The 12,846-nt window shown below is 41.9% G+C and overlaps 2 protein-coding genes across 2 annotated transcripts; one reads left to right on the forward strand and one right to left on the reverse strand.

Annotated features, from left to right (window-relative positions):
* Nucleotides 1-65: 65 nt before the first annotated feature.
* Nucleotides 66-9,550, reverse strand: hid1a (HID1 domain containing a). The gene is made up of 19 exons (XM_088437294.1): nt 9,383-9,550; nt 8,837-8,986; nt 8,311-8,481; nt 6,935-7,051; nt 5,664-5,770; nt 5,478-5,594; nt 5,205-5,412; nt 5,072-5,128; nt 4,857-4,997; nt 4,509-4,599; nt 3,420-3,571; nt 3,253-3,331; nt 2,996-3,160; nt 2,524-2,751; nt 2,114-2,250; nt 1,929-2,015; nt 1,760-1,851; nt 1,534-1,692; nt 66-645 (listed from the first exon to the last, which is right to left on the reverse strand). The coding sequence occupies exons 1-19, from the start codon at nt 9,446-9,448 to the stop codon at nt 582-584; spliced, it is 2,388 nt and encodes a 795-aa protein (XP_088293420.1). The 5' UTR covers nt 9,449-9,550; the 3' UTR covers nt 66-581.
* A 637-nt stretch (nt 9,551-10,187) lies between these two features.
* LOC148410435 (protein VCF1) lies at nt 10,188-12,632 on the forward strand. Its single transcript, XM_088437297.1, has 3 exons — nt 10,188-10,736; nt 10,960-11,074; nt 11,922-12,632. The coding sequence occupies exons 1-3, from the start codon at nt 10,720-10,722 to the stop codon at nt 12,129-12,131; spliced, it is 342 nt and encodes a 113-aa protein (XP_088293423.1). The 5' UTR covers nt 10,188-10,719; the 3' UTR covers nt 12,132-12,632.
* Nucleotides 12,633-12,846: the final 214 nt, after the last annotated feature.

Genomic DNA, 12,846 nt, shown 5'->3' on the forward strand with positions numbered 1-12,846 from the left:
CACTTTGTCTTACTGTACCAGAGCTTTGTGTCATAACATTTTAGTTACATAATATTCACGTCACATTTCACATCTTGAAATATATATTTTCAGAATAATTTAAGGAAAATACATTTTTAAACAAGCAACGTTAGAAACAATACAATCCAGTCTAGTTGTTGGAACTGTTACATAAAAAAGTGCAATTTCACTTTAAAGCATGTCGAGATGAAATAAAACGTTTATACAAGCGATATCTTAATGTGATATGACTCCTATGCCAATTAGCATGGCCGGAAATTTGTTTGGAATATTTATGAAGTGGCAAACAGGCATCCTAGCTCATTATCAAAGAAGATCCATAGAGTGGAGGCTAACGTCCACAGGCCCCAGTGGTCCACAAAAATAAATACCGGCATCACCAAATCCTACTTCACCTGAAAATTTTTTTTAGGCTAAAACTAGAACCCATATGTAAAGGTCAGAACATGTAACAAGTTTCCTATGGACTATATTGATAACTGATAAACAAGCGCTTAGCATGCGTTTTGAGGATTATAAAGTGGTTTCAATGCAGTCAGTAATACGTGGGAGCCACACGTTTACATCTTCTGAATCTCAAAAAGCCGGACGTCCGTGTCGTACCAGATGGGAGGGTCCACGTTGCTGGAGGGAATCAAAATAATTCAATTTACTGTGCACATCAAGAGATGTTAAGCCAGTCACTGCAACAATTGTTAATGCTCTACATGACTGTAAAATGTGAGGCCAATTTCAAAATAAAACTTATCTTACCAAATAATCTATGGGCAAAATTGTTCCCAGCAGTGTGCATAACTTGACTAATCTTTCTATTACAAATTGAACAAATTGTTGTTTTGGACTCCTGGTACAAACAACAATTTTGTTTTGTAATCCTATTCAAAGGCCAATTTGGAGTGCTAACGAACGACCTAATTACTCTTGCGTTGACAATGGCACCTGTTGCAAGTGTTTACCAGTGGCTCTGGCTCATTTATGGCTGTGTGTAGAATAAATTAGCCGCTAGCTAGCAGTGATCAAGTGCTCCACATAGGCTGGCATGTTAGATGTGAATGACCTAGCACTTTGATGCCAGGATCCTGATTTGCTGTTTCTACTGATCACTTTTTAACAAATGATGCTGAGTGAAATATGCTGGTCCAGCTGGGAAATTAATCTAACACAATTTCTTATACCAAAAGTAGAAATGTTTATAAGCTCGTCAAGTGATTCAATATTAAGTTGGAATGTATTATTTGGTATCCTGTGTTTATATTTGTTTTTCTATATTCAGTTTTAGTTGTCTGTATGATATCTGAATACCAAACTTACTTGATAGCTGCAGTAGTGATGGGAAAACGAAGCCTCGTGAGACACTTGATTTTTTTTGTTTCGTTTTGCTCCTCTAGATGGCATTTTTGGTTTGAAGACGTAGTGTAAATCTAACACATTAGCATTACCCTAGCCTTTATTTCGGCTTCGTTTTCCCATCACTAAGCTGCAGCCCTATGGGGGATATAGTCCAATACTCACCGCAAGTAAACCACGCCCCACATGTAGGTGCGGAACCACATGGCCGTGCCAGCGTTGGCCTGGTACTTCCTGATGAGGATTGGATGAGGGACGGGGAGCAGGCCCACTAATGTACCATGCTGGAGGAACTTTAAAATTTCTGATTCATCTGTTAGACCCCTGTCAATGGGAATTTTCTGTCAATGTAAAGCTGGACAAATCCCGTCTTGAGTCAATAAGTGCATACTTGTCGATGCAGATCTTCTCCACCTGTGGAACCAACACCTGCAGCAGACGCATGATGGTCTGCAAGGGAAGCTTGCACTTCCAGGACAGGATCTGGGGAGGGGACAAACGAATGACACGTCATTAGCCCTTTGATTGTTCGTTTGCTGTTGAGATAAGAGTCTACTGACCCAATCGGGCGTGGGAGCCCAAAGTGATGCTGACGAAGCAGTTGACAAACGTCTTCTCTCCATTTCTGCCTCGGTGTAGAAAACGTCCTGTGAAGAACCGAAGATTACACACACGATTTTCCTTGAGCTCCAAAGCAAAGTTCTGGAGCCTACTCTGGATTGTTGAGCGCAAATAACACACTGACTTCATTGTCTTTGCCCGAGTTGGATTCAGTATCACTGGTCCCGCTGGCTGCGATCTGCTCTGGGTGTTCCATCTTGGGGACGGATACCATGGTACCATCCTCGGACACCTGAGACTTCTCTGTCAATTTGTCAATACCTGTCAAGAAGTACATTAGCTCCTTTAACTCATTCAATTCCAAAGACATATTTCTACATTTTGTAAGAGTCCGCACATTTAATCCCCGGTATTGTGAGTTAATTGTCTCCTTTAGTAGCAGCCATTTTAAGAGCCTCCTTCAGCAAAACACATGAATAAATGGAAAGTGATATAAGTAAGTACCTGGGATTGAATGTTTGGACACTTAGAAAAAAAAAATAATGACTGAAAGACCTTCATTTTTTGGGGTTCTATAAAAACAGGCTGATTTACCAGGGATGGCGACCAAGCTGGCCTTCAAGGTGCCAGGTTCCGCGGGCACGGCGGGGCGGGAACCCTCCATGGAGACTGTCTCCTGCGAGCTGGTGCGGGAGATGACGTCGGGAGACTTCTTCTTTCGCTGCAAGGCCTTCTGGATGGTGGCTGGGTCCGATGGAAGGTTAGCCAGCTGGTGGAAGATGTTACGTTTGCGGATGATGGCGTAAACCAGGTTGCAGTTCCCTGAGGAGGACAATCATCCATTTATGGCTTTGTTGATTAATCACGTCCTGAAGCTTTGGAGGCAAAATGGAGTCTGCTGTTGAATTAATTAGAATTGGTTTAGCATGGGCGGCTTGGTGGAGCAGTGGTTAGCATGTCCGCCACACAGTTCAAACCCAAGTTCCCAAGTCCTAGTTCAGTGGAAAAATTTTAGTCATCCTGAACTTTGGTATAGTCATGGCCAAAAGTGAGACTGTCCCCTTACCGTCGAACTGATATTGGATGATGTTGTTGAATGCCTCCAGGAGGAAAAAGACAAGATGATGGTTTTGGGCAGCAGAGAAAAGGAACCAGGAGGTGGAAAAAGCCTCCAGTAGGTGGAGCAGCTTATTGGCCGCTACCATGGACAAACTTTTCAAATACGGAGACACTGAAAAGAAAATATGCTCGTCAATGGAATTTTTGCCAACTGTAGTTATAGAGGTGGCTATAAAATCTATAACAATGAGGTGGATGGATCACCGTTTACGATAATGGTGAGCAGGCAGTCAAAGAGAGGCTGTAAACGTTGGTGGCCTGTGGTGATAATCTTATGGAAGACCTGCAAAAGCAAACAGAGCGACAGCTGGTTGGCTCTCACGGGGGAAAACATGGGCTGGTCTCCACGGCAATGCGTTGGGACCGCTCACCACAATCAGCAGGTCTGCGTGAGTGCCCGTGAACACCGGGATGTCCATAGGCACGTGGAGGGCGTAGGGCTTGTTCAGGCGCACCCCGAAGTTCCTCTCGCCGCTCAGCAGCAACAAGATGAACACGCCAATGTGCATGAGGCCCACGCGGGCTACAGGCACGCATTAAAAAACAAAACAAAAAACGCCTCAACTTAAGATTACAATAGAAGATACTTTATAATTGGGTAACTGTGGATTTTGCACAATTGTTGTTAATCTTACCCAGGTTTGGGTTATGTATTTTGACCCAGCAGGCTGGATTTAGGTGGTTTGAAGAAATTATACTTTGTTAGATCAAAATCTTGACCTAACAAGGTACCCGATGAGGTATAAATAACCTATCGTTTGCTTGGTCTCTTTTGGACCCGGGACTGGGTTAGCTATTTCACCCAGTTTGAGTTATTTTTATGAGTAGCATCTTAATTTGGACTAGATTGTATTTGGGTAGGCTGAAGAATTTACCCCTTGATGGATCATAATCTTAACCGAACATGTTGAGTTGGATTCCCAACTCATTCACTTGTAAGTAACCCAACATTTGCTTGGTTTGTTTTGGAACCAGGACCCAGTTTGGGTTACCTTTATGTCTAGCTTCTTTTTTGTGGCAGATCAATTTTACTCAATGTTGGGTTATGTATTTTAACCCATCAGATGGGTTTGAAAATTGGATTTGGGAAGGCTGAAGAATTTAAGAATTTAGCCCTTGTTGGATCAAAGTCCTAACCTAATGTGGTGAGTTGAATACTCAACTCATTGGGTTATAAATAACCCAGTATTGGCTCAGTCCCTTTTGGACCCAGTGTTGGTTTAGCTATTTTACCCAGTTTGAGTTTCTTTTTATGAGTAGTTATTGATTTTGAGGATACGTTAAGTTTACCCAAGGTTGTCATACGCTGGGTTAGCTATATCATTCAATTATATTTTAACAGCAATTTTTAGGGTGTGGAAAATGTTTTTCAGCCTTAATTGAGACAAAGAAGCGCATAAATGTAATTGTGGAACACTTCTTGATTTTTTTTTCTGACATAAAAAAAAGAAAAGACTTACACTGGTCAGCTCTGGCATCATTAAGGTAGTAGAGAATTGGAACCAGAATATCAAGTACGTCGCTACTCTTGAGGACGAAAAAGAGGAATTTCTAGTAAGGGAACACAAAATGGGCATTTTTAGTATTGCTCGGTTGAAAATTATTCATTTATGATGACAGTGAGGTTGGAAAAAGCCTGTATAATAGCTTATGTTTGTATATACACAAATGTGCAGTTCATTTCTTTTGAATCATTGAAGTAATTTTGTTGTAGGCAATAAGCATTGTTTCTGGGGACTACTACACATCTGCGTTGACTCAAGTAGGAAGTTGTGGCAAAAAAAAAATATTATTGTTAACTCCGCTACCTTATTGAAGTCGCAGAGCTTCCAGAAGAGTACCAGGAGCTCCTGGTGGAACTGGATTTTTTTGGTGGAATTAGGCAGGTACGTTTGAGTCAATGGGTTGGTGAGAAGACGAGCCAACCCCTTCAATACAAAGTCAAAATCCTGGATGGAACACAAACAGAACCTTCAGGGACAACCAATCTCCTTGTAAAACATCGCTGGCGTCCGGCTCATACCTCCTCTCTGTGAATCCTCGACAGATAATTCACAAACAGGTTTTCGGGGCCTGTGGCCTAGTCGGAGAGAGGGAAAAATTATTTTGTAAATCATCATCACTCAATTGGTGCGCGGTGGTCTCTGTTGGCAAACCTCGCGTTCCTCCATGCTGGAAGGAAACGACGTGCAGTGGGAAGGCCCCCCGTCGTGCTCCAGGGTCACGATGAGGATCTGCACAGCCTGCTCTACCAGCTGCTCCCGGTAGTCGGCGAAAAGCAGGTGGTTGTACGGGATGCCGTAGCCCACCGGGTCGTAGGCGCTCACCACGTTGAGCAGCGAGGTGAACAGCGGCAAAGCATGCCTGCGGAATGGAAATACTGCCACGCTTAGCCCGCAACTTGGATTATCCAGACCCCGTCAGCTTACCGATTCTCAGTGGAGCAGAAGAAAGTCACCCAGGGGTTAAGGACGTGGTTTTCCATGGAGGCGGGAAGGTACATGACCTCGGAGAAGCAGGTCAGCAGCAACCTCAGGAGCTCCGCTCTGACGGCATGATAACGTCACAAGCGGGTCCGACGAACTGAGAGAGGAAAGCGCAAAAGTCGGACTCACCGATTCAAATCGTGGATGTAGTTGAGGGGGGGGGACTGCGCAAAGCCCACTCCCGCTTCCCAGATGTATTCACAGCTGTCGATGGAGTGCATGCTCTCCACGGAGTCCTGCAAGACACATTTAAATCGGATTTTTTTGCTATTTATTCAATATTCAAACTGCTGTAACCATAGTCAACTTTTGAGCACCCGCTGTGTATTATATTTATATCATTCTAAAAATAATTAAGTGTATAATTAGACTATATCAATATCTCAAATTTCATTTTTGGAGACATAAACCTGAATTTGTGAAAATGCATCACATATATCCTTTTGAGGATTATATTCTTTATTTTAAAAAAAAATGACCACAACTGCTACCCAAAGTAAGATTTGATCAATTCTAGTTTTCACTACTTTGTTACTGTTCTGTGATTTTAACCTAGACTGTCAGTTATTTAAAGTCAACTCAAAGGTTTCCTTTACAAAAATAAATTCCAAATAAATAAATGAAATTGAAAGGCTATACTCTGCAAAAACATATAAAAACGTATTTGGGATTAAATGACAAGCAATAAAATCTGCCCATTTTTATTGATTTCAGGGGGCGGCCATTTTGTCACGTGCCGTCGACTGAAAACGACATCGCAGCTCCTCGGCGCTCAGGTAACGACTAATCGCGGTTCATTTGTTTTCTGCATTTGGTCATGTGACATTCACAGGCTTAGCTGTGATTGGTCATTACAGGAGCCCAGATCCACTGTGATGTCATTCTCAGTTGACAGCAAGTAGTAAAATGGTCGCCACCTGAGATGGATACAAATGCAAAATTAACCAGAATGCCATGTTTAAACTAGTGGGGGCTCATCAAATATGTTATTGTTTTTTTTTTTTTCTGGGGCTGATTATTTTGGTTGATAGTTTCATTTGACCTTGCCTTAACAAAAGTACACATCTTATATCACTCAGCTTTTTGAAAGAAAATTACGGAAAACGTTTAAAGAATAATAATAATAAAATGCGCTCGGCGCGGGTACTCGCAAAACAAAAATTCATGGCGTCAGACCTACAACATTCCTTTAGGCCCATTAGCAACAAGGCACTCTTCCTGTTATGACTGACAGTGTCATCACACTCCCGTTTTGATTTTTCAAACCAACTCGGGCAACAGGTTGAGTGGGGTGAATTTGCAGCAGGTAGCAGGAAACGTTGAAGAAAAAAAATCAAACCAGACCCGGTAAAATACCATCTGTGTTCAATGTCATAAGCGAGTACAACTGGAAGACTTACTGGGCCTCTTCTGTGGCTGTGCACGGTGAAGTCCGGACAAAAGAGCAAGTCGGCGATGGCCAGGAGGAGCGACTCGGCAAGGGGGCGAGCGCCTTCGTCGTCATCTAGCTCCTCTGCCTGCAAAAAAAAAAATGAATTAAACTTCAAACACACATACTGTAGTACCTAAAAAAACACCTCGCTAAATGTTTGAAAACAATTACCGTAGTTCTAAATAAGGCTGGGAAATAAATCAAATTAATTCAATTTGCCATCTACTATTAAGAAAATCAGCTACAATGCGAAATTGAGGTTTTGCACAAGAAGCAGAATACAGGACAGGTGGTTTATGAGACCTGTTTACAATAATTACAAACTAACACACTATTACTTAATTGTGGCATTTCTGCAAGTTTAGCACAAGCTATGAATAGCAATTTTTTGGCGCAAGCTATGAATAAATCTACGTGAATAAGTCTTTACTTCATATGTTCCATGCAGCATCAGTCTGTAAATATTCTGATTAATATTGCATTTATGAATTAGGATTCACTTGGGTTGGCCATCTTGCTCGCTTTCAACTGAAAATGACGTCACAATCACGGTTAAGTTTGTGAAAGTCACATGAACTGTGATTGGGCAACACCTGAGCCCCGAGTAACTGTGATGTCATTTTCAGTCGACAACAAATGGCAAAATGGCCGCCCCTTATGACTGATAAAACAGGAGGATTTTGCTGTTTAGATTTTACAAACATATTAATAATCAAAATGGTGCGTTTAGACAGGTGGAGCGGCAAGGAATATTATTGTCTAGACAATTTTTGAATTGACTTTCGTTTTGAAGTTTTATTTTAAACGTGCCATACGCTACACTACCTGACATCATTGACAACGAAGCTTGTGATGGGAAAAAGCCTCACCAAGCACATTAGATATTTTTTCCCTCCTCTAGATAGCAGTCTTGGTATAAAGATGGTATAAAATAAATTGAATACATTTTCATTGCAATCGCCTTCATTTCTAAACCAAGAGCAATATTTGGAAGAGTAAAGGAGTGGTTCATGGGGCTTTTTTTCCCATCTTTAATTGAAGCTAATCATGAGCCCATGCTATATTTTTCCTGCAAGAGTCGAATTTAGTCACCACCCTCAAACAAAAGTTTGCGACGGACCTGAGACTTTTGATATACTGCATATATATATATATATATATATATATATATATATATATATATATATATATATATATATATATATATATATATAAAAAAACCATACACTATTACCCCCACGGCTGTTATGTAACCTTAACAGTCATTGTTCCTTCCATGTCACCACTGGAGTGTGTGAACCAAAGCGTATCCTCATACAACAACGTGTGACTTTTTCCACTCACCCCTGCCCGGCCAGCACCGGGTACGGTGGACCAGAAGAAACCCCTCCAATCCTGGTCCTCAAAGATGTAGGGAAGGATGCGGGTCAGGATACGAGTGCAGTTCAGGACCATCTGTTTCTCCTTCTCGCTGGGGCAGCCCGAGTCGGCGCCCTGCACCAGTTTCTCCACAGCCTTAGGAGTACCACAAAATGTTCAATGCAAATCCATTTCTCATGTTTACAGTGTTCAACTTCATGTATGTTCATACAGTCATACTAAACTAGAAACGCCTCATCCTCATTTACTGTCATAAATAAATAAAAGCCAGTGGCCTCATTATGAGCCTCTAGGCAGCAATCACTCCTTTGTTGCATCAAGTGTGTATTTGTCTAGAGGCGACCTAGAGCAGGAGCCAGGAAGTGGAAAAGAAAGCAGGAGGAGGGAGTTGACTCACTTCTTTCCACATCCTAGAGCGTGACATTGTTCAAAAGCATTGGTTCGTGACGCGGTTTCCAAAAAGTTCAGCAAAGCCGCATGCTATGTTTACCTTGTAGCATAGCGTGGCTAAATTGGAAGGGGACTCCTCTCGTAGAGCCCTTATCTCTGCAGCTGGAACCAGTGCGAAAACATCCTGGACTGTGGTGGTGCTGTCTATCCAGAACTGGTCCCAGAAGGCATCATCTGTGGCTTCCACTGGCTACAAAACAACAACAATGAAATATAGAAATACACAAATTGATGTGGCGTGGCAATACATGTAGGCATCATTGTGTGTCTATTGTGTGGCCTGCCCGGTGAGTGATGACGACAATGTAAACACGATGCACCTGCCGCATCCGTGTCAGCACCATGCAGCTTTGATTTAAGCAGGCCATCATTTTTTTTTTTTCTGAAAACATGTCGCATGACAATAACATTATTACCGTGCTGTCAAAATTGACGAATTAGCATTTGCAGCGGTTTCTCAATCTAAAAAAAAACGCCAAAGTGAATATTTTACATGATTAAATGCAACAAGGCACCACCATATGTTGACGTTAACGCGCTGTCTATTATGCGCTCGTCGCTTTCACTTGAAACAATAAGATCTAACCTGCGTTTTGGTTGTTAGTTGAATCACTGCTTTTCTGAAGTTCAGCTTAGAGTCGGTGCTGCCCATTGTCGATTTTCTATCTTTAAATGAATGATAATAATAAGAGTGGCGCCGATGCCGCCGTGGATTCTTGTTAATCTCCCCTCCGTCCTTTGCTTTGAGTCATAGAAGGGGGAGGGGTTATGGTTTGCTGTGTTTTCACGCTATTGGTTGATCACTTCCGGGCTTTGTATTACGTCAATAACATTTGTTTTGATAGCTTCAGTTTTGGTACTAAAGTTACGATTGTGTTATTAATTGCATAGGTTAATATGTATCCCTAGTGTTTTATTTGAAATTATATGAGTAAAAGAACAACACCTGCGTTTAACGCGGATGACTTCGTAAACAGCGACATCTTTTGGGCACATTTTACTCCGTTACCCCGCAAAAGGGAATACACGCATACATGTCCTTTATGTCTTAAAATATTATACATGTTAAGGGAAAGCGGTATAAATGATTAATGTACCTGTTTGCTGCCATGTTTACCCCACTCGTACAGAGTGCACTGTACAGTACTTCATGTTACCTTCAATCAATCCGCCAATTTGATAAAATATAGTTTGGTTAATGTTCCCTTCAACAAATCCGCCAATTTGCTAAAAATCTAGTTTGGTTACGAGCTGCTGTTTGAAAGCTGAAGTAAACATGCGAGAAGATCAATAAAGTGATTGTTTTGTTTCTGTGTTATATACTTAATTATGCGGTACGTTTCACGTGAATGTGTGATTATTATTTTTCCCAACGGAACTTAAATGCATCAGTGAGGGTCTTCGCGCAGGCGCATTAGCATGTAAACACAAGCGTAGCGGTTGGTAGGCTAGTGGCGTGTTTTAGCGTTTGGAGTTCAACGCGAAATACTATTATTTGTTAGTCTATTTTTCCCTTTTAGATTAGTTGTGATAAAAAAAATCTGTGGGCTAGGCGTTCAATTTGCGGTTCAAATTAGGACATTTAGGTGACTACTTTTGCCTTACTAGCGTCAAAGCTAACGTCGTTAGCCTGTCGATGACGAACAAGAAAGAAGGCTTGTATAGTTGCTGATACTGAACACCATTTAGTCATAACGTTATGTAAAATATTGATGAAATTTGCGTATATACACACATATATCTTTGGATATTTGATCTCTCGAGTATCCATGGCTAATTTCATCACTTAAATCTCAATTAGCCACCCACCTAAGTAAGCTTGCTAATAGCTTCCTAATGCGAGCTAACTGCTAACGAGACTGTTGGACGTAGAGGAAGATTCGTGAAGGGATTCGTCGACTTTGATGTATCTATGGTCATCACATGTTGACTGAAAGCAGGTGAGTGAGCTGGCGTTAAAAATAGAATCGCATTTCAGCATTAATAACAAAGTGATGGCAAAAGTGCCGAATCAATATGAAAGTATTTAGATGCACAACACAAACGTGGCGTCTTTTAAGATGATGCAATGTTTTAGTAAGCTCATGGAAATGCATTTGAATGTGTTCAATGCTATTGTTCTGTTAATTGCAATAAATTGATTGTGTATGATTGGCTACACAGGAAAAGGCAGCACAGTGGCGGTGATGAGGGTGGCCACATGGTCCCTCAAGCCAAAAGGCCGAACCAAGCTCACCCGCTTTCCCCCGAACCTGGACGGGATGCCTGGGACTCAGAGGTACTCTTAAAATTTATTCCACACCACATGGCTTCATGTATAACGCTTCTGTTAACTGTGAAAGACTCCACATGTGATGACAGGGAAAAAAGGGGTTGATCTGAAAGGCTAAGGGTATAACGAAGATTGTGGGTGACTAAAATATCAGTACCAGTCAAATTAATCCATTTAATCCTGAAATAAATACCTTAATTTCTGAATTTTGCTCAAGTTTGTCCCACACTGCACACGACGTTTGTTTGGAGCTGGAGCTGCGGCATAATCTACAAAGACATTCACAAGCAGGCGTGACATTTGGATCGTTTCAGGGGTTGCGCCCCATTGACAGCCGCACTTCTTTATAAATACAGTTCGGCGTGGTTTTATAGTGTCGACACATTTCATGTATTGGTCACGTGATTGTTCTAAAGCGGTACACGCACTGACATGGGGGTTCTCTGAGCTCGGCGCATACATCGGTACAAAGCTGCCATCTTGGCAAAAGGTGGCTACTTTGAGGAATCTTTAAATATAAAACACGTTGGTTTGAATAAAGTTTTTGAAACACATTAATAAATCATTTGAACCACGTGTGTTAGTCGAAGGGGAAAATTGAAAATAGGCTAGATGATATGTATACACACACACACACACCCATGTATAGTAAGGCTTTTTTTTTCCGCAAAAAATGACCATGTGTAGTTAGGCGGCGTTTTTATTTAACTACTGAATATAGATAAAGATAAGGTGTTCTTTTTGTCTCCTCAAACAAACAACCATGTATCGTAAATGGATTTATTCATGCATTTTTTTGACACACCCTTATGTATGGCGAATATTTGATTGACCCGCTATTTCTTTGTTTCAGTGGTCAAACAGCTCCAGCAGCCTCAGCAGTCCAGAGCACGCGCCCGGCAGCTCCAGCGGCAGCCGCTGCGCCGCCGGCCCCTGCAGCCCGCCGGGCCAGGGCGACCCGTGCGACTCGCCCGCTTCCTATCTGCACATCAACCGCATCCTGAGGGAGGCGCACTTCCAGAGCCTCCACAGCCGCTGCCAAACGCGAGAGACTCGGCTCTGACCTCGCTTAGAGAGAACAACAAAAGAAAATCAGCAATAATGGAAGAACTGGGACCAAACCAACGGGAGCTGCCAAAAAGACAAGTTTGGAACCGGTGGCTTTGACTCGTCGAGGATGTCTCAGGGAGGTCGTGCTTGCCAACTTTTCTGTCCTTTCCCACTCGTAGCTAGATCCAAATCGCTCATCTCCCAAATCATCATAAGTTCCCGAGTTGCACATGCACTAGTGGCTTATTGTTCGGCTTGTTCTTGAAGTTCATGGAGGAGAAATTACTACAAAAGATAATGCTCGGTGCATCCCGTAATGTGTGTCTGCCTGTCCATTCACACATGTGCAACGTTCCTCCGAAAAGCTCGGAGCAAGCTCAGTCTTTCTTTCAAGCAGCAGGTTTTTTTGGGGAGGGCTTTTTTTTTTCTTCTTGTGGTTCTGTTGGGCAAATAAAAATGACATTGACACTGTTCTTGTAAACCATTTTAAAATAAAAATGTGAGTTTTCTTTGAGTGGGTGTATTTATTTTTATTAATATTCATCTATCATCAAAGAGCGAGCAAGCAATTGAAAACATTTGAAAGCAATTTTGCTTCGATGAATACAAATATGGTCCACAGAAACTTAAAACAAATGAAAGCCGTCCAAGAAGAAACGCTCCCTTCGTTATACACGGACTATAAGCGCAGTAGGTCTTTATGTAATGGAACACCAACACATTTTTCA

The sequence above is a fragment of the Hippichthys cyanospilos genome, chromosome 16, assembly GCF_059441005.1.
Source record: "Hippichthys cyanospilos isolate Australia breed blue-spotted pipefish chromosome 16, RoL_Hcya_1.0, whole genome shotgun sequence".
Lineage (NCBI taxonomy): Eukaryota > Metazoa > Chordata > Actinopteri > Syngnathiformes > Syngnathidae > Hippichthys > Hippichthys cyanospilos.

Bases quoted from the DNA above. Each gene is read 5' to 3' on its own strand.
- hid1a (XM_088437294.1), bottom strand. From the start codon at position 9,448: ATGGGCAGCACCGACTCTAAGCTGAACTTCAGAAAAGCAGTGATTCAA. The intron at 3,332-3,419 runs GTGAGCGGTCCC...TTGCTTTTGCAG, and splicing joins ACGCAGACCTGCTGATTGTG to GTCTTCCATAAGATTATCAC. The intron at 2,752-2,995 runs GTAAGGGGACAG...TGTCCTCCTCAG, and splicing joins CATCCAATATCAGTTCGACG to GGAACTGCAACCTGGTTTAC.
- LOC148410435 (XM_088437297.1), top strand. The intron at 11,075-11,921 runs GTACTCTTAAAA...TCTTTGTTTCAG, and splicing joins GGGATGCCTGGGACTCAGAG to TGGTCAAACAGCTCCAGCAG.